This window comes from Crocodylus siamensis, chromosome 4, assembly GCF_052110815.1.
Source record: "Crocodylus siamensis isolate JL-2025a chromosome 4, ASM5211081v1, whole genome shotgun sequence".
NCBI lineage: Eukaryota > Metazoa > Chordata > Crocodylia > Crocodylidae > Crocodylus > Crocodylus siamensis.
The window spans coordinates 159371847-159398579 of NC_143398.1; the positions used below are offsets into that span (position 1 = coordinate 159371847).

The 26733-nt window shown below is 57.4% G+C and overlaps 1 protein-coding gene across 1 annotated transcript; it reads left to right on the forward strand.

Moving 5' to 3' along the window:
* On the forward strand, positions 1–25820 carry STAC2 (SH3 and cysteine rich domain 2). The gene is made up of 11 exons (XM_090044541.1): positions 1–397; positions 13921–14227; positions 15587–15684; positions 16299–16383; positions 16723–16835; positions 17593–17665; positions 17877–17938; positions 18562–18659; positions 19106–19157; positions 22045–22182; positions 23124–25820. Exons 1-11 carry the CDS (start codon positions 308–310, stop codon positions 23226–23228), a joined length of 1221 nt encoding a protein of 406 aa, XP_089900667.1. The 5' UTR covers positions 1–307; the 3' UTR covers positions 23229–25820.
* Positions 25821–26733: the final 913 nt, after the last annotated feature.

Below are 26733 nucleotides of genomic sequence, written 5' to 3' on the forward strand. Positions count from 1 at the left end.
TCCTCCTCCTAAATCAAACTTGGGCGAAGCGTGGGGCGCCCGCACGGCTCCCAGCGGCTCTGCAGGGACCCGGGCAGGGGCTGCTGGGCTGGATCCGTCCCCCGCTGCCGGGGCGCCTTTGGGAGGCAGGGAAGGAAGATCCCGAAGTTTGATCTGCAAGTGGCAGCGGCTGGCGGCGGGCGCTGCGGCTGGGCTCGGGCTGCGGGGCAGGAGCGGGCACCTCGGCCCCGGCGCGGCGGGGAGGGGGGTCTCCCCCTCCCCCTTGTCCCAGCCCCAGCCCCAGCCCTGCCCCAGCGGCGCCCGCACCATGACGGAGCTGAGCGAGAAGGAGAACGAGCCCCAGGGCACGGCCGTGCAGGCGTCCCCGGCCGCCCTCGACGCCCTCCAGGAGAGCAAGGTAAGTGCGCGCCCGCGGCCGCATCCGGCTGCTCCCCGCGCTGGGAGCCTGCGGGCCGTGCGGTGGGGAGCGGGGCTGGGCAGCGGCGCCGCTGAACCCCCTCTGCCCGCGCGTTTCGTTTTGTTGCTGACATCAGCTGGAACCAGCCAGTTTCGGGCAGGATCGCTCCTTCCTCCGCGCCTGCCGGACATGGCATCTCTCCCGGCGAGGCACGAGCCCAGCCTTTGGATGGAGCGGAGGTAGCCCAGGTGTCACCCAGCCCCTCCCCTTGCAAGGAGCCCGGCTCCCTGCCCTCCATCTCGGCTATAAATAATGCCCCAGAGACAGGTGTCGGGGGCTGGCCCCCCCTTGCCCTCCAGCACATGCTGGAAATAGGTAACTAAATGCCTTCAACTCATCCTCGGGTGTGTTGTCTGTGTGCATGTGTGTGTGTGTTCCTGTGTGTGCATGTGTGTGTGTGCATCTGTGCTGGAGGTATGCTCCAAATATCAGCCCTTCTGCAAAATAGCCCATCCATGCAGCTGGGGAGTTTGCAGCTTGGGTCCCCTCCTGACCTCAGCAGTTCACAAAGACAAATCGGATTTAAAAATAAATCAGCAGCTGGGACTTCACTGGTGTTTCTCATTCTGCCCTGGAGAAGAGGTGTGTGTGTGTGTGTGTGTGTGTGTGTGTGTGTGTGTGTGTAAGGGGAGGAGGTTTCTTATAGGAAAGAATCTGCTATCCATGGGGGGGCCGCTCTGGGTGAGCTCTGGTTTGATTAGCACATGCGAGCAGTGGGTGAGACGGGCAGGGGCAGTTCTGCTCTGGGTGCGTGCATCTATGTGTGTCTGCAGCAATGTGACTTGTTCGCGCACACACTTAATTGCAGACTTCGTTGGCATAATGTGTGCATTTTTAGCAGGCAAAGCAAAGAGGCGCCAGCACCTTTTCGCACTTGGGACCCAGCTTAGAGTGGGCACGCGCACACAAACACATCCAGAGTAAATGTAAGGTTTACACTTCTGAGGGCTTCGTAGCCTCCAAGAAGCCCAGGAGCTGAGGCTCTGAGCAGGGCACAGAGCACAAGGGAGAAGACTTGATGCATAAAACCTCTTCCCCCAGGTCAGGGCCCAGCTCCCTCTGGGGGTCCCCGTTTCTACTGTGGCCAGCATCCCCTGATTTCAGCAGTTTCCCCTATATAGCCCTGGAGTAGCGTGAAGGCAAGTTGGCCACAGGGGTCTCCATCTGAGCTGTAGCAGGCTTGGTCAGGGAGAAGAGGTGTGGGTGGACAGGATCAGCCCACCCCCTCCCCTCTATCCCAGATAAAAGAATGGTGGGAATGGGCTTTGCTCTCCAGCTGGTTTCAATCTGGAGCCACTGGTCCCCATGTAAATGGGGCCCAGATCATGGGTCTTCTGCCAGGGCTCCCACGAGCTGCTGGACTGCCTCGGGTGGTCGCTGGAGAGTGTATTCATTCCTTTCTGCAGCCCAGGCTGTGATACAGGGTGGGGTAGAGATTGGGCTTTAGTGCACTCATGTCATCACAGCACAAGGGGCTCTAGAGCTGGGAGCGGGAAAGAGGTCTGATATCACAGGCAATGGATGGGAAGGCTAGATGGTCCTGGGGGGGGGTCTCAGGCATTGGCTTCGGGTGATCCCTGTGCACATGCTGGGAAGACCCGTACTTAGACGTTCTCACTGAAAGTGGAAAGGGCTCAACTCGCCCTTCTCATGGAAAGTGTGTTTACTGCCCTGGAAGAGGAGACCTGGGTTCTGGGCTGGGCTCTGCCACTGACTTGCTTGGTGGCCTTGGGCAGGTCACTTCATCCCACAGTGCCTAGATTTCCCCTCCTGCCCTTCAGCTGTGTTGTCTGTGGACCAGAGCTGCTCTGGGGCAGGGGCTGTCTCTCCATAAGTGTCTGGGTAGGTCTCAACTCAACAGGGCTCTCACCTCGGTGAAGGCCTCACAGTGTAGTAAAGGGAACCACAAGATTGTGGCTCTGGGATGGTGCCTTTGGGGGCCCAGGGCACTGAAAGAGGGACAGGCTTAGGGTTGGAGCCCATGGGGCATGTGTAGGGCTAGGAAGGCATGTAAGGAGAAGGCATGAAGTGAATCTGGGCCTTCCCTGAATGGGATTAAATCTAAGGGAGCTGGGGAGATGTGATCCCTTCCCTTCTTCCCCCCTAGAGCTGCCTGATACCTCTGCTTTCCCAGAGCAGGGAAACTGCCCCCCTCTACCCTGTCCATCCCACCAGGGCCAATCCCAGTTAAAAAGATGGGAAGGGCACGGACTGAGAACCTCCATGATGGTGTTCAAACCCCCACTCTCTGCTCATCCCCAGCCTGGGGGCTGGATGGCCCTCGTGGGCTCCAGTGTGTCCCTCACACCCTCAGGGACTGTGCAATGGGTTGAGGGAGGCTGGATGGTCTGCCCTCTCCACCCCCAGCCTGCCCCATCCTTTCCCAGGCTGATTTCCCCCACCCCAGGGCATTCTCTTCTCCCTTTGCTCACCCAGTGATCTCCACACCTGATCCTTGCCCTGAGCCTCAGGGGCCTGGCTGGCGAGCTCAGCTGAGCCTCCTCTGCCCACCCCCTGGCAGAAACCACCTGCCCTCTCCTCGCTGTGGGTTCTACCCCTCCGCAGGCTCCAGCCCCTCAGCTCTTGTTCCCTGGCTGCAGTTCTTCCCGCCAGGCTGTAGGTCCCACCCTCCACCCCCTCCGTGTCTGTGCCAAGCTGTGCTGGCATTATGACGGGGAGGGGTGGGGGTGGGGCTGTCAGGATCTCTCCCAGCCCCCTCACACCTCCAATCAGCTCTAATTTCCATGTTTGCTGTGTTCTAAATTAGAGCCTTTCGAAAACCAGCCGGGGAGCAGGGCACGTGGGCATCAGAGTGGCACAGAGCTGGCACCCTCAAGGCCAGGCCTCCCTTACCTAGTGCACCAGGGGCCTTTGGGGCTACACCCCAGTGCATCTAACTCCTGCAGCACAGTGTTATTTGGAGAGGCAGCTCCCCCAGAGTTGCAAAGGTAGGGGTGCTACATAGGTCTTGCCTCCCAACCCAACCCAAGCCAGGCTGGAGATGGTTAATGGGGTGGAGTGGCCTTATGGGGATCATAGCTAAGACTAGCATTGATACAAAGATGTATCTGGGGCAGCATCTGTCCAAAGGAGAGGGTCAAGGCCAGGGCTTTAAGAGTCTGAGGTACAGTAAAAGATGGGCAGTAGGAGGGGGCATTCTGATTAAGGGGGGGCTGAGACCCCCAATGAGTTGTAACCCCCCCCCCCACCTCCTTTGTGCTCAGGGCTTCTCTGAGCTCTGAGCTGGGTAACCCTCCAGGGGGACCTGGCTGAGTCAATGGGCATCTACAAAGCTGGTACCCAGGGGCTGGAGGTTCTTCTGGCTTTACGGCCCCCAGCTGGGACAGGGCAGTGCAGGTTGCACCAGCTGCCTCTCCACCCTGTCCAGCTACAGTACAGACAACACAGCAGCTAGGGGTCCAGGAGCTGAGAGCAGCAGGGGGACCAGCTGCTGGAGGGACCCAAAACACTCAGCTCAGCATTGACACTGCTCCCAGCTGGGCTGCACAGGTCTGCTACGACCACAGGATGCTGGCCTCAGCATCCAGGGCTGACTGGGCCCCCACCACGCTGGGAAGAATTCACCTTCCCCCTCCTTTATGCCTCATCAGCTCACATGGCAGCTGGTGACTTCCATAATCCCTGCCCTACTTGGTTTTCCCTGTGGGAGACCTTCCCCTCCCCAGGCATCCAGCTGGGTTCCTCCAGAGGGGCTGGCACTGCAGCTGTTTCTGGGGGAGGCTTCTGAAACTGTTGCAGAAGGGACAGGGGAGAGTGGGTTATCACAGAGAGCTGGGACCATGCTAGGGGGACAGGGGCAGGAGCTGGTACAACTCACAGGGTGAGTGTGATCAAATCTGCATCAGAAACTGTACTGCTACCTTCCCTCAGCTCACAGATCAGACCAGAGCCCTGACACCCCAATCCCTGCCCCCTGCTCCCCTCCACCCTGATGCAGCCCCTGAATGCAGGCATGTGGGACAGCTTCTTTCATACTTGGCATGACCTGATGGTGTGGCAGGGAAACTCACACAGGCTGTAAGCCTCAGGCGGGTGCTTGCCCTGACACAAAGTGGACATGAATGGCTGCAGTTTGGACTTTCAGTGCATTTCAACTCCCTGATGGCTTGTGTGAGTGACTGTGCTGGTGGGAGGTAGGAAATGGGGCTTTCCAGGGGCAGGGGACAGGCCAAGCTCTGGGAAGAAGTTGGGGAACCCAACCCAGTACCTTGCTCCTGTTCAGGAGCCAGAACTGCTTCCTGAGCTGGAGGTTTCATAGCAGTTGGAGGGGAGATTGGGGCAGGCGGGTGGGCTGTAGTGAGCCAAAGCTTATCTCCAGGTCTGGGGCAGGAGGAAGGCAACAGGGTCCAGTTCTGTACAGCACCAGGAGCCCTGGGCAAAGTCACTGTGTGCTCTGGCTTCCCACAGGGGCAGGCTTGGGCTACAACAGCTTCCTGCTCATGCCGGATAACCTGCAATGGTAGTTGATGCTAGTGCCATTTGCTGTGGCTGGGCACAGGTCTGGCTACAGAGCCTTATGGGAAAGGGGCAGCTGTATTTTGACCCTGTGTGTGGAGGGTGATACTAGCAAATTCATTTTTGTGCTTTTCTCTATGGGGCAGGGAACAGGGAGGGGTTGGGGGAGCAGGGTAGGAATAGATGGCGCCCAGTGAAGCAGAGCAGCTGTGCTGGGGTGTGTCCAGTTCACTGCGCAAAACGCACTTTGCCTGTTGTTCATGCAGGACAACAGGCGCCCTATTTCCTGCTTGAGGAGACATGTCTCCAGGAGTGTCCAAGGTGTACCTCTATCAATGCAAACCCCCAGCATCTCTCCTCACTTACTAAAATGCACCCAGGAGATTTCCAGGATGCACCTCTGTAAGCAGAGAAAGCCAGGCAGGTGTTCCCAGGGCTTGAGGGGCCTGATCCTGTATAGGAATTTCTGGGGCATGCAGGACTGAGCCCTTTGATCCTTGGGAGCAGCTGCCCAGGGCAGCTGGAGAGTGTGGACAGCTTTGGGCAATTCGCACTTTCGCACCATAAAACCAATTGATGTCCGTTGCAAAACAGCAGCATGAATTATTACTGCCCTTTTACCATGGCTGCAAAGAAAGACATTTAGGCTCGACAAAGGGCACAAGCATCTATTTGCTTTCACTGTGTGCCACCATAAAAATGGTTATGGAGGCACAAAGGCAATGTCTGTTTCCAGCCACAGATAAACACAGGGGAATCAAGGGCAGGGCAAGCTGGACCTAGGGGCAACGTGGAGGTCGTGACATCTCCCCACTGCTTCATACACGTGATGTGGGGGCGGGTTGTTGCCAGGCAGGGACACTGCACTGGTTGGCATGGTGGATTTCATAGTGCCTTCCCTGGGGAAGAATTGGAAAGTTTCTGGCACCAGCTCTGACCCAGATAAAGGGCCTCATGGCTCGGACAGGCTGGCAGGGGCAGGGAGGCTCAGAGCCAGTGGGGGAATGGATAGGGGGAAGCACAGCACAGCACAGCTCAGGAACTGAACACAACTGTGGCTTTTTTTTCCACCTCCCCCTGCCTCCCATGCATTCTTTATCCCCACTGAAATCCAGGGACCTGGTCCCCTCTACCCCCTGCTGACAGCCATTGGGCCCTTGTGGGGGTGAGGGTACCCTGGGCAGCAGGGCTTGTTAACCCTCCTTGTGCTAGCCTGTGGCTGCTCCCTGCCCCATGTTAAGCCAAGTGCTCTGTGTTGGTGATATCCCAATGAACTGCTCTCTGCTGTGGGTGTGAGGCATTCCTCCCCCACCACAGGTGCTGAGTTGCTCTCTTGGGAATAAACGGGCTCCAGGCTTGGGGAGCAGAGTGTGAGACCACAAGCCTGATCCACAAATCTGGGGTTCAGCTCTGGGTTTTGACCCAGTCCTAGAACCTGGACTGGGGGGTGGGTCTTGTCCATGCTGGACATGGAGCTTGGCTTTGGGTCTGGATATCGCGAAGCCTTGATCCAGGTGCGAGAGCCCACCTGGAGCTGTGTGCTGCTCTCAGGGGCCTGTGCAAAGCCCCTCAGTGCCAGAGGCACAACAGAATCAAGGGAGCAGCAGAACCTCGGGGGTTATCCTGCCAGCTCTGGATATGAACTGACCACCCCCTGAGCCAGGGCCAAGACCGTTCCCTGAGCTACACTGCTGCTGTTCCATGATCAGACTCTTCTCCACAAGCGGGTGCTCCCAGGGACCTCCCCATCCCTGCCCTGCTGTTACATTGTAGCTGGTCGTGCAGTGCCATCATGGGCAGGTTGCATGCACCCAGCCTGGGATCCTTTAGGCCTTTGTGGCACAGAAGCAGCCCAAGTTGGGGTGTGGGGAAGGGAGGGACATTGCCCTCAGGGCTCCATGGTGCCACCTGCTCCTCTTCAGGGCACTTCTCAGCTTAAACTGCTTCCAAATCAAGGTCTTCCAGTCCCCCACAAACCCAAGGGCCCCTAGATACTAAAGAGAGGAAGATTGAGCTGGGGCTGGTCATGTCTGGGGTTTGCATGGGCTTGACCACCAGGCAGAGGAGGAAAGAAAGGGTCCCCCTTGGCCCCCCAGGTGAGCCCAGGGTGCCAGGATGATGCTTGCTTCTTTCCTATGCTGCTGGTGCTACAGCCATGAGGGGCCTGGTGGATGCTTTGGCTCCCACGTGGAGATGGGGGGGAGGGAGTGGCTCAGGTGTGCTGGGCACCACAGACTGGCAGGGAGCAGGCTGGCTGGTCTAGCTGGTCTGTTTCAGCACTGCAATCCCCACACTTCTGCCCCTACAGCCCTGCTGAGGAAGACATGGGGACAAGACTTGGCTAGGCTGCCTCCTCCAGCCTGTTCCCCAGTGCCTGCCTCAGGCCCTGGGGCTCCTAACTGCCCCTTGACAGCATGACATCCCAGCCCCATCTGCCCCACCTCATTGTCCCCTCTGCTTATTGCCCCCTCTGCTTCCTCTCCTCCTCCAGTCCAGGTACTGAGCACTTCTTGTCACCGACCCACATCTCTGCCCGCACAGCCCCCAGAGACCATCCTGAATCCCATTAAACACCCTGGTACCCTACGGCAGATGGGTTTTGGGCATGTGACCACGTCTCCCCCTGCTGGCTACCCCCAGCAATGATAATCCCCTGCTCCTGCTTCCCAGCCCTTGCTGGCCCCTGGCCCCAGTCCCCCATTGGCAACCATGGATCTAGGCTGAGAGTACCCTGGAGAGGGAGTGGTGGGGTGATACCAGGCTGGTCCTGCAGTGGCTTGGGGAAGGGGGTCTTTCCCATCGCCCTCCACCAGCCGAGGGGAGAAAAATCTACATCCATGAGGAGGTTTTACACCTGGGGACTGTCTACAGATAGGACCACAGAGAGTAGCTTGTGCCTGTTAGCACCTTGTCCCCGTGATCCAGCCGTGTCCCTCCCTGCCTCGCCTTGCTAAGTAAGAAGCATCTAGGGCAGGTTAAAAATAGACCTCAGGGTGGGGCTGCATGTCAGGGAAGAGCAAGATGCTTTTAGAAGCATCTTGGGGGGAGAAGTACAGGGGGAGTGGGCTGAGCACGAGTGCTCTCAGTCCTAGGTGCTGCCCCTCCTGGCCTGGCCTGGGTGGGGGAGGAGAGGGGTTGCTCAGGCATCCTCAGGAAGCAGCTGGCAGCCAGCTCAGCAAGCTGTTCTCAGGCACCCGGGCAAGAGGAATCAGCATCGCTCTTGTTATGTGTTGCCCTAAATCTCCATGCAACGTAGCAGCACATGCCCCTGGGGGACCTCAGGGAGGGATCCAGCCCCACGCTCCAGTGTGACCCCTCCATGGATGGGGAAGAGGAGGTATATTTTGGCCAGCAGTGAGTGTAGTGTGACCCCACACTGATGCTCTCTGGGTGGCCTGGCTGTCCTCAGGAGTGTGTCAATGGGATGAGCCAGGAATCATGACCTGAATGAGACTTCCTGCGATGAGAGCATGAGCCCATGAGTGATCAGGGGAATACAACCATGCACACACAGTGGGGACAGCTACATGCCTGCCGCCCTGTCCCCTTGGAAGTGCACAGACACCCTCCCCTGAGTGAGGCAGCCCACCAGAGGCCCCTGCTAATAACCCAGCATGGATCCCCCCCCACTCCACTCCTTAGGTCCAGGTGGGAATGAACAAGGGGGGAGTTCGCCCAGCCCCAGCCCAGTACAAGGTATGGCGGGGGTGAGACAAGTACAGCCAGTGTCTTGCACTGGAGGGGGGAAGGCTATGGGTGAGGACTGAGCCATAGGGAGGGAGCAGGTGGACGTTGGCTGTTAATGAAAGTGAAGGCTGAAAGCTGCCTGGAGTCGCTCACTGAGCACAGTGCAGAGTAGCAGTCAGAACACACACACACACACACACACACACACATGCATGCACACGCATGCGCACACACACGCACCTGGGCTCCCCCCTCCTGTACAGCTCCTCTTCTGCCTGACCTGCTGCTGTTGGCTTTCTTTGCTGGTGCACTTCAAGTCCAGCCCACAATGTATGTATGGGGGGCTGGGGGATGACTTTTGCTACATCATCATTTTTTACCCTCCATCAGGCTGGGCAATTTCTATCCATCAGGGCCCTCTTCTCCCAAAGAAAAGAACAGGCTATGGGGGAAGGAGCTGTGGGATCTATGCTGCGCTTTGGTGTTGAAGGGCAGATGGGGGCTGCTGAGACCCAAAGTAAGTAGGGATGAGATCCAGGGCTGTGCATGGGCTGGTGTTAAGGAATCAGGCCATGTGGGGTTGGGGTGGGGGAATATGGGATCTAGGCCCGTGCAGGGAGATCTGGGATCCAGGTGCTCTCTAGAATCCAAGTACTCTCTGCTGCGAATGGCCTGGAGTTTCTGAAGCTTTGGTGCATGCAGCTGGGGAAGAGTGAACCCCTCACCACTGGGCAGGCTATACCAGCTCAGGGTCTAGTCCATGGCTCTGATCATCATAAACATCCAGTGTGCAGGTCCCTAGACTGGAGGCACAAGGGGAACCTGAGCTAGAGAAGGCAAAGTCATAGGTACTTGGTCTCACAATTGCTTTGGCGTGGTTCCAGGTCTCACCACAACCAAATCTACCCCCCCAGAATGTCTGGCTTGGGCCTTCTAGTACCCCGACCCCAGTGCCTGTGGACTTCTGAGCTGGGGATTGGGACTGAACAGCTTGGGCAGAGCTGGGTGTGGGGGCCCAGGGCTAGGGTAGCAAGGAGCCTCTGGGTTGGGGTTTCTGTCCACACTGTCTCATTGCTCCCCTCCCAAGCCTGGGAACCAGCTTTTCCTGCTGCATCTGATTAAGATTTCTAATAAAGTCCCCTGCATGCTTGACTAATCACCTCCCCTTCCCTGAGGAGCAGAGAGGATAGGCTGGGATGCCTGCCAAGTGCCAGGACATTATCCCAGCCTGAGAGCCTCGGAGCATCCTGCCAGAAATGCTGCCTGCTGCTGCCAGTGCCAGGGCCCTCCCCAACCCCCACCGCACCATGTCCCAATGGATTGGGACTAAGTCAGTCTGAGTACCGTGACCTAGGGACTGCGGGCAAGCATCACATGGCACATGGGCTGCCTGCCTGCCCCACTGCTGCTCTTCTCTACTGGGGGTGGGGGAAGCCGGGTGACGCTGGAGAACTGCAGTGAGGGGCATGGGCAGAATGTTGCAGGGGAGGGAAAGAGAAAGATCTGCCTTTGTTGTTAAAGCTAAGGTGCCCCTACCCTTTGCAGCTGCAAGAGAAAAAAAAAAAGGTTTTGGGCTGCAACAACAGTGGCATTAAGTGTAAGACCCAGGAGGTGATACAGCCAGCCTACTCAGCACTAGTTATGCCTCATCTAGAGTGCTGGGTGCAGTTCTGGGCCCCACATTTAAAAGGGACATGGAGAAGTTAGAGAGGGTCCAGAGGAAGGCAACAAAAGGGATAATGGGCTTGGAAGGCAAGCCAGATAAAGGGATGGTGAGACACAAAAATGTTAAGCTTGAAAAAAATGTGACTAAGAGGTGACAGGATAGCAGTCTTCAAGTACCTGAAAGGCTGCAACAGAGAAGCAGGAGGACACCTGGAGGGACAGCCCTGTCTTGAACAAGGCAGGGGGGTTGGAGGGGCTGGGTCCAGCTGTCTGAGACAGACCTTCCCCAACACCCCGCGCCCACCTGGGCTGGGTCCTCAGAACAGCCCCTCCAATGGGAACTCCAGAGCCCTGCTGCGTCCTGCAGGGGGTTAGCCCCCCCAGCTCAGGTATACCTGGAAGCTCAGACCAGCTTGGCCTCACCCCCTTTCCCAACCGAACTGCAGAGCTCTCTGAGGGTAGCTGCTTCAGAGGAGACACCCCAGCTTGTCCAGGACCCCCTGGGTCTGGAGCAGGCTGGGGTTCCTAGCCCCTATGCATGACTTTCACTGGGTCCCAGTGCAGGGGAATCTGGGCTGGGCAGTCATCCCATTAGAATCCAGACCCTCCCTGGAGCTCTGAGCTATTTGGATGGAGGCAGGGGCACAGGTTGGGTTGGGCTGGCAGGCAGAGGTGGTGGGTGGGGGTGGGTAAGGTAGAAACCGCTCCTTCCATTTGTGAGTGCCTCCCCCACCACACACTGTGGGATGCTGAGCACCATGTTCCTTCTGCTCCAGCAGTCCCAGTGCAGCAGGCAGCTTCGAGTGAATTGGAGCTGAAACCTCTTAGCCGGGAGCGGGGAGCGTGCGGCTGGGCTTTGTGCTGGCGGAGTAAGCCTGCCCCTCCCCCCTGCCCTGCTGTATATGCACAGTCCCGCGTGCAAGTACACAGGTGCTGCACACACTCGCATGCCAGCATAATCTGTGCACGTGAGTCCCACCTGCTCGGGGCTGCTCACTCCCCAGGACACTGCAGACACTAATGCAGAGAGTGGCCTTACTGTTTCATCTGCTCACACTTGGACAGGATGGGGCCCCCCAGACAGGCCAGCATCCTCAAGACTCTGTGCCCCCTGCATGCCTGCCTACCACCAGGAGCCAGACCAAGGCAGGGGGTATGGTGTGGGGCACGGCACCATGGTTCTACTTCAGGGCATTTTCCAGTGCTCTTCCTCTTCCCTTGTGACTGGGGAAACTGAGGCCCAAAGCTGAGAGAAGAGATTTGCTTCACACACCCCCCCAGTGGAGTTAGGCAGAGAACCCGGAAGTCCTGCTGCACTATGCATTGCTGTGACCAGGCAGCACGGCCCCCAGTGTGGCTCTGGAGGGAAGACACCCACCTGCCTCTGCCCCAGCTGCAATTCAGTGAGATGGGGTGGGCATGTCCTAGCCCAGGGAGTCTGGCCTGGAGCCCAGAGCTCATGGCTGTGGCAGGTCAGCACAACATCTCTGTGCCTGCTTTACCCCTTGGCCGCTTCCTGTTCTACAGACTCTGTCACACCTTAACCAGAGGCTCCCTCTGCACCATGATTTCCCTGGCATAGTCGATTGCCCCAGCCTGAGATCCCATGCAGGAGGCCTGCTGTCTCCAGCCATATTCCCCCAGGGGTTGGGACATGGTAGGGGACTGGGATCCCCCAGGCATCCCAAAGCCCAGGGGGGGCCCTGGCAGGGCTGGTTAACCCTTTGCAGGCACCAAAGCACAAATGTGCATGCCCATGTACCCACAGCATGGTGCTGCCTGGACCAACAATAGTCCTGACCTTGGCTTTCAGGAGGTCAGAACTCAGAAGTCCAGGCCCCCAAGGCCATCCCAAGCCTGGGCTGCCCATTGCCCCACAGTGCTTGGTATCATGGGTGATTGGCAGCTCTCATGTGACCGTTCCTGTAAAGCACAAACCCTACAGGGCTTGGGAGTGCAGTTGGTGCAGAGGTTTAGCAAGAGCTGTCTAGAGATAGAGGGGAAGGGGCTGGAGCATCTGAACCGCCCCCACCCCCCACCAGGCTTCCCGGCCCAGAGCTCCAAACTAAGGGCCTCCCTGACTCCTCTGATCTGATGCCAATGGCCCTGGGCGCTCTCCGCACTGAGAAGCCCAATCCATGGCTAACTGCCTTGTTGTTGGCATCTCTCCCATTTTACAAGCCTGGCTGGCTGCAGTGTGGCCGAGGGGGATGGGCTGGGGCCTGCCTGCTACATGCAGCCCTGTGTCTTCTGTAGGAGCCGGGCTTGCATTACCCCATGTTGGGCAGATGTGCTGGGATGGGCCTATGTCACTACAAGGAGGGGGACAGGGGAACAACCCCCGGAGTGGCTGGAGGGTGCGGGGGAGGGAGGGGTGGCTGGAAAAATGGGTGTGGCTATGAGGAGGGGGTGGGGCTATATGGTGGGGGCAGAGCTCTCAGTGCTTTTGCTAGTATCCTTGGCTAGGTCTCAAAACAGTTTTGCCCCAGAGGGCATGTAAAGGGGAGGAGCTAATGAAAGAGGAGGGGTGTAACCATGGGGTGGGGGGAGGAGCTAAGGGGTGGGGGTGGAGCTACTGATGGCATCTCTATGGTGGCAGACCTGCCGTAAGTGGCACCACAGCTCTCCTGGAAGTTCAGGTGCTCTACCCAGCTGCCCCGTGGAGGTGGGGAGGGCAATAACACACACAGTGCAGGGAGGTGCTGGTGTCTCTGCAGGGTCAGAGCATGAAGATTTGTCCCTGGGCCCTTTCCCTACATCCCCTTGCCTCCCTCATCCATCCACCCTCCCTCTGGCTTTGCAGGGAGAGAGAAGGGGATTCATAGATGAAACAAAACCTTGCTGAAAGCTGGATTAAACTGTCAGCTGGTGGAGGCTGGGGGGAGACATGGTGCACTTCCAGCCTCCTGCTTATTTGTGCGTGAGGGCGAGACAAGGGCATCTACCCAGCTTTTCCCTCACCCCTGACCCAAAGGAATCCTGGGATTCACATGCACTGCACCCCACCCCCAATTCAGAGCACATTCGGTCTCCAGCTGACAAGACCAGGCAGGCATGGACAGAGAAGTGGCATTGGGGCGCCTCTCCCCACTGGGACAAGCCTGATGCCTGCCCATCTTACTGCTGCCTGCTACTACAGACAGGGTCTGCTCAGCAATGGGGATGGGGTCTGTGGCCTATTTTTGGACCCACCATAATGTCTCCCAGACACCCCCACCTCCAGGTCCCTGGAGCTCTGCATTCACCAGTGGTTACCAATGCCACATAGGATCTCCTAGCAGGCTGCAGCCATAAAAGGTGGGGACAGGTGACTAGAGAGGAAGGGCAAGGCTAAAACCTTCAGCTGCTGGGGAGTGATATCATCCCTGGGTCTGAGTACTGGTGCGGGGGTTGGGGGGGGATGTGATTCCCTGCCCCTCCCCAGTGAATCAGACTAGAGAGTAGGGCACAGACCTGTGCAGCTGGAGGGGGAGCTAAATGGGCCACTTTGCAAGCTGCAGGGGCAACTCCTGTTAGGGGGAGCCCACAGTGACTTCAGGCTGGCCCCTCTGTCCTCTGCAGTGTGGGGGGGGTGTAGGCAAGGGTGCTCCCCCTCATGCTATATGCCCCCACTCTGGGCTTCTGCTTCTCCCCAGCTGCAACGGTTCAAGCGCTCGCTGTCCCTCAAGACCATCCTGCGCAGCAAGAGCATGGAGAACTTCTTCCTGCGATCCAACAGCGAGCTCAAGTTCCCTTCTGAAGTGCTGCTCAGCCCCCCAACACCCCTTCCACCCCCATCCCCCCCACCGCTGCCTGCTGCAGCCACCCCGCCCCGGGCTGAGCGCTCGCCCAGCGCCTGCCACCGGCCCCTGGTGCCCCTCAAGCCGATGCGGACACACAGCTTCCAGGAGTATGTTTTCAAGAAGCACTGCCCATGCGAGCTTTGCCACCAGCAAATAGTGGGTGAGTGCTGTGGGCCCCAGGAAGGAGGCAGGGGGGCCTCGCTACAAACTGGGGTTGGGCACAGGGAGTCTTCTTACTACTTCCCCCCACCCCTGCCGGGGCTCAGACAGCCCAGCTCTCCCAACCCACAGCCCCATCAGGCTCTTCTAGCTAGGCCAGACCCTCCCCCTCAACACACACATATATCCCAGCACTACATCTCCCTGTTTGCCCAGTCCAGCCCAGGGCTTTATCCCATCTCCCTACTCAATGGAGGCTGCTTCTGAGCCGGGAGGGCCCCTAGAAGACTGCAGTGGCTCCAGCCTTGATCTCACCCCCTGGCCTGTAGTGCCCCTGTTCCAGGTCCTTGTGAGCCAAGTCCTTTTCTCACCACAAGGCCCTATTGGAAATACAGGTTTCCCTCAATTTGTGCTATACCTGCGTTCCTGGAGAACAGCGCATACCTCGGATTTGCATAAAGCGGACTGCTTTACAATGTAACAAATAGGGATAGGTTCCCTGGCAGGGAGGGAGGGAGGGAATGAGGCTGGGACTAGAGAAGGGGAAGGGGAGGGGTGCTGCTCCTGGGGTTGCATAAGACAGCAAAGCAGAGGGAACAGAGGGGCACTTGCCCCAGCCCTGGTTGCAGCAGCCCTGGGAGTGGCAAGAGACGGCTACCTGCAGCCACTGGGCTGCCACCGTGCTACGCCTGTCCCCCATGCTTGGGCTCTGCCTGTCCCCACTCACCTCTGCTCCTGGGCTGTGCCATACCCTGGTGCAGGCAGCTGATGTCAGCTGCTCCAGCACAGGCTGAGGTGAGTGTGGGCAAGCAGAGCCCTGGGTGGCAGGGGTGTAGCACTCACCCCAGTCTCTGCTGCAACAGCCCCAGGAGCAGCTGACACCAGCTGCCTGTAGCTGCTGGGCTGCACTCGGGCCTTTGCCTGTCCCCACTCACCCCAGTTCCTGCTGCGGCAGCCCTGGGAGTGACCAAAGCCAGCTGCCTGCACCAGGGCACGGTGCAACCCCAGAGCAGAGGTGAGTGGGGACAGGTGAAGCACAGTGTAGCCCAGTGGCTGCAGGCAGCTGGTGCCAGATCCTCCCAGGCAGCAGCAGCCGGGGCTGGGGTGAGTGGGGCCACGGCCCTTTCCCCTCCCCTCACAGACTTACCTGCTTGGGCAGGTGGGGCGTCTATGCTGATTGCATAAGAGTGAATTTACCTTGCATATAATGAATTAATGAGTCTAAATATGCTCATTGCATAAGAGTAAATTTGCATATAAACCTGCATAAATCAAGGGAACCCTGTATATTATGCCCCTCCCTGCCAGTCAGAGTTGGGCCCTCTGTAATGCCCCTCTGTGGTTGCCCGGTGTGTTGCAGGCAATTCGAAGCAAGGCCTGAGGTGTAAAACTTGCAAGGTCAGCGTGCACTTGTGGTGCTCGGAAGAGGTCTCACACCAGCAATGCCCTGGCAAGACGGTAGGTGCCTTCACTAGGGGTAGTGCCCTCCCCCACTCTTTCCTTACCCCTGGGTGAGCGTGTGCTCTCTGCTGTGTGCACGTCAGTGCACGAGTACACACACGGGTGCATGCATGCACACAAAGCACACTCCTGACCCATCCAGTGGCCTAGGTTGCCATGGTCACCTGTGGGCAGGAGGTTTGCACAGCAGCTTTACCCTGTCAATCTGAGTCCAGCAACCTTGGAACAGAGTTGGAGACAGCCCAGCCCTGCCCCTGCCCCTGCCCCTGCCCCTCCTGGCATGGATGGGTTGGGATGGTGAACTGAGGGCCAAAGCTGTGAGTTCTAGCTCTGCGGTTCCCCCCTGGCTGCTTGTGGCTACTGAGTCTCTACTCCCCCTTGCTCTAGGGGTGAAGGCAACCCCGGCTCTGCTGTCCTGGAGCGTCTAGGCTGGAGATGACCAAGCTCTGCTTCCTGGGGGCAGCTGAGGCACCCCAATCCTTCCTTTCCTATGCAGTGCGGGTATACACCCACCCCAGGGAACACTATGACTTTCAGAGGGTGACAGGCTGAGGAGCTTGTCCCCCCTCCCCCATCACTGTTATGGTTTCTGCCCCAACCTTTCCCTCCAGGCCACCTCCTTTCGCCGCAACTTCAGCTCCCCCCTCCTGCTGCAGGACCAACAGCAGGGCAGCTCCAAGGAGTCTCCCCCTGCAGGTGAGAGATCTCTGCCCCAGGGCACAGGGTGGTGACTGTGGAGGGATCTCTGGGCTGGGCTGGCAGAACCTTTCCAGGTGCTTTTATTTCAGGATGCCCCAGACCTAGCTGCTGTACTGGGGTGGGGGAGGTGGCTGGCACTGGGGAGCCTCAGGGCTGTTATTGGTGTGCTAATGGAAGGGGATATTGCCCTAGCAGGAGAGTAAGGTAGGGACCTAGCCATGTCTGCAGTGAGTTGCTGCCCTTGTGGGTGGCTTCTGGTGCAGCTGTGGCCCAGGCTTCCTGGGGCTGTAGACAGAGTCCCTGACTACAGCCCCCCACCCACCTCTGGCTCTGCAGGCCGCAGTGGGAAGGTGGATCCCATCTACGAGACGCTGCGCTATGGTACCTCGCTGGCTCACATGAACCGCTCTAGCTTCAGCAGCACTTCAGAGTCACCCACTAGGAGCCTGGTACGTTCCCTCCAACAGCACCTGGGTGGGGCTCATTGCTCAGAGCCCATCCCTGTCCCACAGCTGGGTACACCTTCCCAGGCCTCACCCCTACCACCACCTTTGTCCCCCAGTGGAGTTAGACTAGATCAATGCTTCTCAACTTTTTGTGTACCAGGACCCACTTGTACACATCACTGGCCAGTCCTGTCTCAGTGCCCCTCACTCACAACCCACTGCCCCCTGGCCCCAGCCCCCCAGTGTGTGGGGCAGGGGGCTCCAAGCAGCAACTTGCAGGCTGGACCTTTGCCACAGCTTCCTACAGTTTCCTCCTTTAAAGAAAAATCCATTCTTAAAGTTTGTTGATCTATTTTTAAAAGTTTGTTCGTGACCCTTTCATATATTCTTGCGACCCACTTTTGGGCTACAAACCATGGGTTGAGAAACGTTGGACTAGATGACCTCCGGAGGTCCCTTCCAGCCCACTTCTCTATTTCTATGATTCTGAGGCTAGCAGCATCCGTGGAGAGTTCACAATGGCCCAGCCCCATCCCTGTTCCTTGCAGGGGACCAAAAATCCAGTGGTACCCTGTGTGTGGGAAGGTGGGGCATGAATTCAGGGACCTCTGCAGAAGAGAGCAGTAGTACTTGGAGCAAGGGCCAGGGTAGAAAGATGCATAGCAGAGGCAGTTTGAAGCTGGTGCTGGGGAGTGGCAGGGGGCTGCTAGACCATGCCAGCAGGTATCTTGCCAACCCCCAGTATCTCCATCTTCCCTAGAATGAGAGGGATGAGGCTGCGGAGGATGCAGACGGAGGCCTCCAGAACAGTGAGGAAAGCCAGAGCGATAGTGGTGAGTGGGACCCAAAAGCCAAGGTGGGCACAAGGGCCCTTCTCTCTTGGGCAGGGGCAGCTACTGGATGGACCTTGCCCCCAGCACTGCAGGCTGGCCGTGGCAGGGAAAGCAGCCGCATGGTTCTTGCTAGGGGAAGGTGGGCTGTGCTGGGTGCTGGGCACAGCAAGGGAAGGGAGCTCCCTGGGCTGACCCTACCTGTTTCTTGCAGTGTTCACAGCCCCAGCAGAGAGTGATGGTGCAGCTTCTGAAGAGAAGAGCCCTGCGCAGCCGGTGAGATGTACTCCAGATCCCCACAACTTTTCCCAGCTTCCCTTATCTTGCCACAAGTGCTCTGACAACTCCCCCCCACCTAGTAATTGTATTACAGCAGATCCCTGCCCCATTTTGGGGGCTGTGTCCTGAGGTTTCCCTCTCCCCATACCCCTCAACTCTTGCACTGGTGCCTGTGTCCCTGTGGTGCCTTCCACTCCCACCAGCTGTATCAGGGCCCCCCCTTAGGGCTGGGACCGCACCCCCTGCCCACCTTGCAAGCCAGCAGCTGGCTCTGGGTAGCTGTGCTTCCAGTAACCTGCCCCCCTGCTTCATGCCCCTGCCAAGAGGGTGCAGCTGCCACAGACCCTTGGCTGGGATGAGTGTGTATGAAGAGGCATTGATGGATTGCTACATGAACTGGTCAGGGCACTGGGTAGAAGGGGCACTTCTACAGGAAGGAGGGACTAGTGTGAGTGTGTGTGTGACAAGGCTTAGGGGCAGAAGCATGAGGGAGGAGGGAGTGGGCACAGAGGCTTGTTCCTCGGGGATCTCCCTCCTGGCAGTAGGGCTGGGGTGGGGGCACGTACAGTGGGACACTGCCTCCACCTCAGCTGCTCTGACTCTGGGCCCCTTCCCTGCAGGCTGTCTGGAGCTCGTCGTGGAAGGAGATCTCACCCATGTACTCCTATGTAGCTCTCTACAAGTTCCTGCCCCAAGAACACAATGACCTGCCCCTGCAGTAAGTGCCCATCCCCCCAGGGGGCAGTCACATGGTGGAGGGCAGTGAGGAGTCCTCAGGTCCCCTAGCAGGGACTCAGACAGGCTGGGGGAAGGCTGCAGGGGCTGCTCAGGATCCCCGTGGGAACCCCATGGGAAAGTGGTGTGGGCAGGGAGCATCAGAGGTGCTGATGGTGGCCTGGGGGTCGTGATCTCAGGAATAGCTCGAGTTTCTTCTCTAAGCCCAGCTTTCCTGTTGTGTTCCCCTGCCCCTCCCTTTCCGTTGAGACCAGCCCCACTGCCTCCTGGACAGCTTTGGCTCCCAAGCCACCCTGCAGCCATGAGGGGTTGGGCCCTGAAGGGCACATCTGGGCAGATGGGGGTGGGGAGGCCTTGCTATGGAGCTGGCATGGTGTGTTTTCCTTCCCCATGTTAACACCAAGCTCCCTCTCTGTCTCTGCCCCCCAGGCCTGGAGACAGGATCATGCTGGTCGATGACTCCAATGAAGACTGGTGGAAGGTTGGTGGGGGCTGGGGGAACTCCAGAGAGGGGCTGGGGTAAGGGGCATCAGGTGGGGTACAGGGATGAGGGCAGGGAGGGGCCAGAGATCTCTCAGGTCTTGGAGGGTTAGGCACAGTGGCACCCCAAAGCCAGGCCACGTTCCTGCTCCTGTGGCAGCCCCAGCTGGAGAGCAGGGCTCTGCATTCACCACAGCAACCCGCAGCTGCTGGGAAGGACATAAACAGCCCCATAAACCTGTCACTGCAGCCAGTGGGCTGGGCGCTGCGGCAGATAGACACCATGCCAGGGAGGGGCTGCGGCAGCATCACATATGCATGCGCGTGCACACGCACACACACACACACATGTGCGCACACACACTCTCTTACACCCCCCCGTATATACATACACATTCTCCCTTGCGCGCGCACACACCCCATACACACATACGTGTACTCTTCCTTACAGATACAGACACCCCATACATGCCTACACATACTCCCTCTTGCGTTCTCACACACACACACACCACACACTCTCCCTTACACATACACATCCCCTGAACACCTGTCTACTCCTCCACTGCACAAGCGCACACATGCCCCCAACACCCACAGATGTGTGCACACGCTCTCCCCTGCATTCACATCCACATATATATCTGTCCCCATCATACCCCTTTACGTGCCTGTGTCAACATCACAGCTCCCAGCACTCTCAGGCTGGCACCCTGCACACACAACACTTCTGTTCCCAGTGCTGCAGTGTCTGACACTTGCATACTCATACTCACCTGTGTACCTACATGGTTACTATATACACACATACACTCCTACCTTCAAACACCATAGACCCTGACACGCACAAGTTCATGCCCTATACACACCATGGGCCAGGAGCTAGGAACCTGAACCTAGCTCCCTATGACCCTGTGCTTCCCTCACCCCCACACTTCAGTAGAGCTGCCTTCACTTCTGCAGCCCCCTCCATCTCCAATTGCTCTGGTAGGGCTGGGTCCTGTCTGGCCAATGCCTCCTGCTGTGCCCAGCCCCTCCTGGGCCCCTCTCAGTGATTCATCTGTGTATGAAGCAGGCCAGGGGTGCATAGCTTGGTACACTCATGCTCACTTTGCCCCCCCCACACATACGCACAGCCATGCACATGCACACCCGCAGCTGCTGACGAACCAGCTCCTCAGCCATGAGCCAGACACACGTCTGGCTTCCCCTCCCCGTTGCTGTGGTGACAAGTGCCCCACGTGATGTGGCAGCTTAGGAGGCAGCGTCAGGAAAATGCTCTTGCCCGGATTTTGCTGGCCCTTGCTTGAGGGACAGAGGAAGGCTGGCTAGGACTAGGGAACATAAATCCTGTTCTGGGACCTTGGTGAAAATCCTACCAGGGTTAGCAGGGGTAACCCAGCTTCATGTGGGCACTGCTGGGTGCAGGATCAGTTTTGTAGGCATCCCTTATTGTGTGCTTCCAGCTCTTCCCTGGCAAAGGCATCCCTTATTAGTGGGGTGTAGGAAAGGAGAGGACAGAGAGAGAGATGTGCATGTGTTGGAGAGTGCTATGGCTAGTGTGTGTGGGGTAGAGCACTAACTATGTGGTATGTGTGTGTGTGACACTATAATTCTAGTGTCCAGGTATGTGTATAGAGAGGGATCTATGTGTATGGTGTGGTGCACTGTGTCCACACACACACACACACACACACACACACACACACACACACACTCGAGACCCATATGCATGTTAGATGTGTATGGTGTGCACATCAGGGCACCTGTCTATGTGGTATGTGCATGAATATGATGGTGGTCTTACAAGTGGATGCAGAGGGCTTTGGGCATGTAGTACAGCATGTACAAATCCACAGGGGAAGTTCAGGTGCACATGGGATGTATGCAGTAAAGCACTTTGTGAAGGGGGGTGTTGATAGATTGCTACTGCCTGTGTGCTGGGATGCGGTCTGCATATAGTGCAGTGCAGGGTGTGCAAGACACATGTAGATCAGTGATGCTGAACCTACAGCCCATGGAGCTGTCATCCAGCCAATGGGGCTTCCCAAGGGTCTGGAAATCTGGAGCAGGGAAGAAGTGGCAGCACTGTTATTTGCCACAGTACAGCACAGAGCCACAGCAAATAACACTGCCACCGCTCCCCCACTGCCAAATTTCCAGACCCACAGGCAGGGTTGGGCTAGCACTCAGGGTCACATTGTAGCCAGGTCCAACACACACAGCTGGTCCAGTGTGACCGACTGCACACCTGGACCAATCCCACATGCTGACCCCACACTGGATCAGGCTTGCAGACCAACTCTGTGTCACTTATTTGGCCCACGTTGCTGGATGGGTTGAGCAGCACTGGGGCAGATCCTTAAAGGCATGGATGCTGCTGCTCACCAGCTTGAGAGCCCCATGTTCCCTGTGAAAGGTCCCTTCTCAGGGGTTGGTGACCCCAAGGCAAAAGGCTGCCTTTTCTCTTGGCAAAGTGATGCCAACCAGCACTTTAGGGAGTGAGGGGGTGACTGGGCAGGTTGGGATGGACCTGGATCTCAAGGGCTGGCTTCCCTTCCTGGCTGGACTTAGGACCTGCATATGAATCAGAGGTCAGGTTCTCGTCATTGAGGCTAAAGACCCAACAATGTAGGGGACTGGGCTGGGAGAAAGACATGCTCAGCAAAGTACCAAGCTCATCTCTCTGACCTCAGCAGTAGGATGCAGAGCCTCCTGCTCCCTGCTCTGTTCCCTGTCCAGCAGGACACTGCTACCATCTCATGGCTCTTTGATGGCCCACATGGGCCTCAGCCCCATTCTGGCACGGAGATCTCCATGCAACAAGGAGTTGGGAGCAGACAGGCAGGTGGACACTTGAGCTCATGGCCCCTCCTTTGCTATCACAGGGCAAGATTGGAGACAGGATGGGCTTCTTCCCAGCCAACTTTGTGCAGAGGGTGCGCCCAGGTGAGAGCGTCTGGAAATGCTGCCGAAACTTCCAGGGCAACAAGGAGCAGGGACAGATGAGCCTCAAAGAAAGCCAGGTATGGACTGGGGTGATCTATGCTACAGAGGGGAGGGGGCAGGACAGCAGAGAGTTGTACTGCAGTGGGATGACAGAGTAGGGCAGGGGGCCTGGAACAGCACAGGTGGCTCAATGAAGGAGGGTGTAATAAGAAGGCAAGTGGGTCTATGCTGTGGGGGAGGGGCCAAGCTAGGGGATGGAGGAGGGCAGAAGACAGTGGGTTTACACCAGCTGGGCTCTTGCCTTATTGGCATTCATGGAGCCAGTCCACATCACCTGGGCAAGGCAGGGTGGGGACTGGGCCTAGCAAGCCATGGCTGATCTCATTGCATGGCCAGGAGTGATTCATCATCCCCTCTCCCCTGGTGTTGCTCATGTGGTAAAGTGGCTGAGCTTTCCTGGGTCTGTCTGTAGCCCAGGGCATTGTTCATACTCCAGCAAGGGTGTGTCCTGGGTTTTAAGAATGATTCAGACCTCAGTCCACCATTGGGACGCTGCTGGCTTCCCATCTGACACTGATCCTTGACTGTCCTTGGCAGGCGTTGGCATCTGGTGGCATTAACTCTCCCCTTCTCTGCTTTCTGCTGGCATTAGATCCTGCCTGCTTTATTGTTGCTCCTGAATAAGTCAGTCTCACCCTGGCAAGTTTAGGTGGGATAGCAGGAGCATGGGGTTTTCCTTGGAGTTCGTAGATGCCTCTGTCTGGGATAGAAGCAGCTGCTGTCAAAGCCTGAGCAAGAGGACAGAGAAGCCAGGGATGGCTGGGGCAGACACAGCTGGGAGGTGTGTGTGGCATTGACCAGCAGATTGTCTTCCCTGGGCTTTCATGCAGTGTCACTGGCATATTCCTGCCCTGCCAGGCCGTGCCCTCCTTGCCCTGGTATGTGTCAAGTTTGCCTCATTTTCAGCAGAGGTCTGGGCCCCTCCAGCTTCATTCCTGACTCTCTCTCCCTCTCTCAGATCTGCGTTGGTGTGGGCAAGAGCAAGGAGAACGAGGGCTTCATCAAGGTGACCAGCGGCAAGAAACGTGGCCTGGTCCCGGCTGATGCCCTGACAGAGATCTGAGCAGGGCTGGGGAGCGAGGGACACAGAGGGCAATGAAGAAGTCCAACCCTTCTCCTCCCAGCGGGGGGATGTGGCCTCCCCAGCCCATCCCCACCCAGCTGCACTCCCAGGCTGCCCTTCACTGCTTCCCTGTGCTCAGGGCACCGTGGCTGCCGACACACTGCACTGGGCTGAAAAGGATTTATTTCAGAACAGATGCCCAAAAGATGCCACCCTCCCTTGTTTGCCCTACAGGGGTCAGAAGCAAGGTCTGGAGAGGGCAGGTTTGTTGCCACCCTCACGTTTTTTCAGACTGAACCTGCCTGATCCCACCTGTCTGGGTTGGTGCTGGTGGCAGGTGGGGGACAGGGTCCCCCACTATGGGAACATCAGAGAGGGAGCATCAGGAAAGTCCCCCAGCTGTGCCCCATCCTATGTTTGTCTCTTCCCTGGCAGGGACCCTCCCTGGAGTGCAATGTGGGCAGAGGAATGGCTTCATACTGAGCCACCTGCTCTCCCACCAATATGTCTTATCCTGCCTCCATACCTCCACCCAACCGACCCTGCCTCCCCGGCCATGTCGCATGCCTGTAATGTCATGGAAACCAAAATAGCTCCTGGCCTGGCCTCTAGGTTCAGGTGGGGGCATCGCCCATCTCCCTGTGCAGCATCTGTGTGCCTGTCTGTGTGGGTGTCGGTGTGTTAGTGTCAATACAGGGCCTATTTTGGAAACCACACGGGGTTTTTCCCTCGAACCACTCAGGACCAGGAGAGGCGACATTGGCTGTGCCCAAGGAAGGGCCAAGGCAACATCTTTTTCTCTAGCCGTGTGACCCGCCCCCCCACAGGTGGCTGTGTGTTGCTTTCCATGGTCTGTAGGAACTTTTCCCTATGTTGAGGCTCCATCTCCCAGGATGTTCCCTGGTTGTCTGGGACCCACAGAAGAGCAATTTTCCAGACCTCAGGAACCTTTGCCTGGATTCACACCATACTTGAACCATGAGCATTTTCCAGCCAGCTGCTGTTCTCCATGTGGACAGCTAAAAATGGAGACCTGTCAGTCCATCCAGTCTGGTCCTCCTTACCCAGCATCACCCCCAGCCTGGCGATTTGCCATCACTGCCCTCAGGGGGGCTGTTTGCATCAGCGATGTTTCTACTGGCTTGTACCGTGGGGGTGGCCACTGCTGAGGGGGCACATTGGGCAATTCCATGGAATCAAGGGGGCTTTTCTTTGTGCTTAAAGAGGCCAATCCTGATTGACCCAAAACACCCCCCCAGGAGCTTTGACGAGTGGCTGAAGTAGGCGTGAAACAACCCCTTCCCCACCCTCCATCCTGAGACTGCTTACCTGAGCAGGGAGGGTCAGAGCTGTACCCCCCTCCCCCCTTGCTTGCTGGCTCCTCATCCAGTCCCACTTGCTCCAGTATACTGGTTTCCAGACTCCTTTGGCTGCACCCCTGCCTCCTGCCCATTACCTGCTCGTACCCTCAATGTGGTTCTGCACATTCACCAATGTCAATGTACAGCAATGCCATTATACTCCCTGTGCCTTGACCAACCAGCAACTCTATTACCATGATTACAATTAAGGCATGTCCCCATTAGCAAAGCACTGGAAGGTGGGGGTACACATACCCCAGTTTGAAAGCCACTGCTCTGCGGTAAGTGATTGTGCTTCCCATACCTGAGCAAGCTGCCCCCTTTCTGCTCTGTATAGTACCCACCCCATTAACACAGCACTTCTTGCAGACATTGAGCCCAACCCCACTTCCCACTTGCTCTGTGTCCCTGTGAGCATAGCTCAGGGCTGGTGCATGGGAGGATGTCACGTGTAGTAGAGAAGCTGGTCTTTGACTCCTTGTGGCACTGGGTGTTTCCCTCCAGCCTGGGTCAGCACAGAGGGAAATCTGCAGGAAAGGGTTCCCAGGCTCGTGGCTTGGGGAGTTGCACTGTTCCCAGCTGTCAGTTCTGGCAGGGGGCAGGCCCCATGGCCAGACTGCCAAACTATCATAGATGCCACCCCCAGCTCAGTTTGCTTTGCCACATCTAACCCCAGCCCCAACCCCTCTTCTGTTTTATTTCTGTGGATCCCACCAGCAGGGACCATCGTCTCATCTATAACCAGCGCTCCAAGTGAGGCTCCAACAGCCTCGTACCCTACACCCCATATGCTAAGAGTCCAAAGCTGCAGCCAGGTAGTCAGACCAAGGGTACCCCCACACACCAGAGTCTTTAGCAAGCCCACTGCTGGGAACAACACTTGTTTCAGACCGACCCCAAGCCTGGCATCCATCTGATACTGCTTCCTACCTTGGATGGATGAAAGAGGGCTGGCTCATCACTCCCTACCCCTCTGCACATCCCCAGAATCATGTACACTCGTGTGTCCATGCACACGTGCACGGCTACTGCAGCCTGTTGGAAGGGGCTTTCTCCCCTACATTGGTTGTGATAGCAACTCCCCTAAGCAATAACATCCAGAGGCAATCTGGATGCACCGTAGCTAGGACTGTGGAGTGTCACTGTACATAGAGAATGCATGTCTCACCCAGCTGGCCAGCCACAGAGGACAGCCTGGCTGAAATGTTCCAAATTAAATGTTACCATGTTGCATCCATGGCTGTGCTGGGTTGTGTGTCCAATGCTGGCAAAGAACAGTCCTGCAGGGGGACCTCATGTCTCCCTTGCAGGAGCTCATGTTCTTGGATTTTGCGCTGTCTTCCTAGGGCCTCAACCTCCTTTGGCCTCTGACCAGGGCATGTACTTTCCTAACATCATATTTCCAGAGGGGCAAACTGAGGCAGAGAGAAGGGATGGGGTAGTTTCTTATGTGTTTCAAGTGCTAGGACCAGAACCTAGGAGTCCTATGCTTTTTCCTAGAGCAGGAAGTAGAACCCAAGCGTCCTGGTTCCCAGGGTCCTGAAAGCAGCAAGAGACCACTTTCCCCTTCTCTCAGGCCTGGCCATAGAAGCCAGGAGTCCTGGCTGCAAGCCCTAGATCCCCTTCTCCTATTCTCAGACTTGGCTATGGAAGCCAGGTGTCCCCATCCCTGTTCCCAGGCTATGCTGGCATAACTTGTTCAGCTGATTACTCTACCCCGCCGTGCCAGCTCTTTGGAATGACCTGGAACATAAGAGAGACAGGGACTAAGCTGGCTCTGCCACCCTGCACTGACTAGCAGACCAGAGGTCTTCTAACAGCTCCCTTAGGCTGCTGAGCCTAGTGCTAAGCAGATGCTACCCTGTGTAGCTGACAGCACCTCCCGCTGTGAAACGTGAGCCACTGCTTGAATAGCTGGGTGGATGCAGGATGGGGGAGAACCAGGTCTGCAGCAGCAGGTGAGGGCTAAGGCCAGGACAGAACACCAGCAGTGCCAGGCAGAGTATGCACAGCTGGCTGTGGGGTGGGATGACAGGGCCTTTGGTCCCTGCTGGGGAATTAGCAGCTGCCCTTCATGATCCCCGCTTGCCCGACAGCACACAAAAGCAGGCAGCCGTGATGTTGGAGGAACAATTGGGCCTGAC

Coding starts and splice junctions, on each gene's coding strand:
- STAC2 (XM_090044541.1), top strand. CDS start 308: ATGACGGAGCTGAGCGAGAAGGAGAACGAGCCCCAGGGCACGGCCGTG. Junction 16,836..17,592: donor AGTCACCCACTAGGAGCCTG/GTACGTTCCCTC, acceptor CATCTTCCCTAG/AATGAGAGGGATGAGGCTGC. Junction 18,660..19,105: donor CACAATGACCTGCCCCTGCA/GTAAGTGCCCAT, acceptor TCTGCCCCCCAG/GCCTGGAGACAGGATCATGC.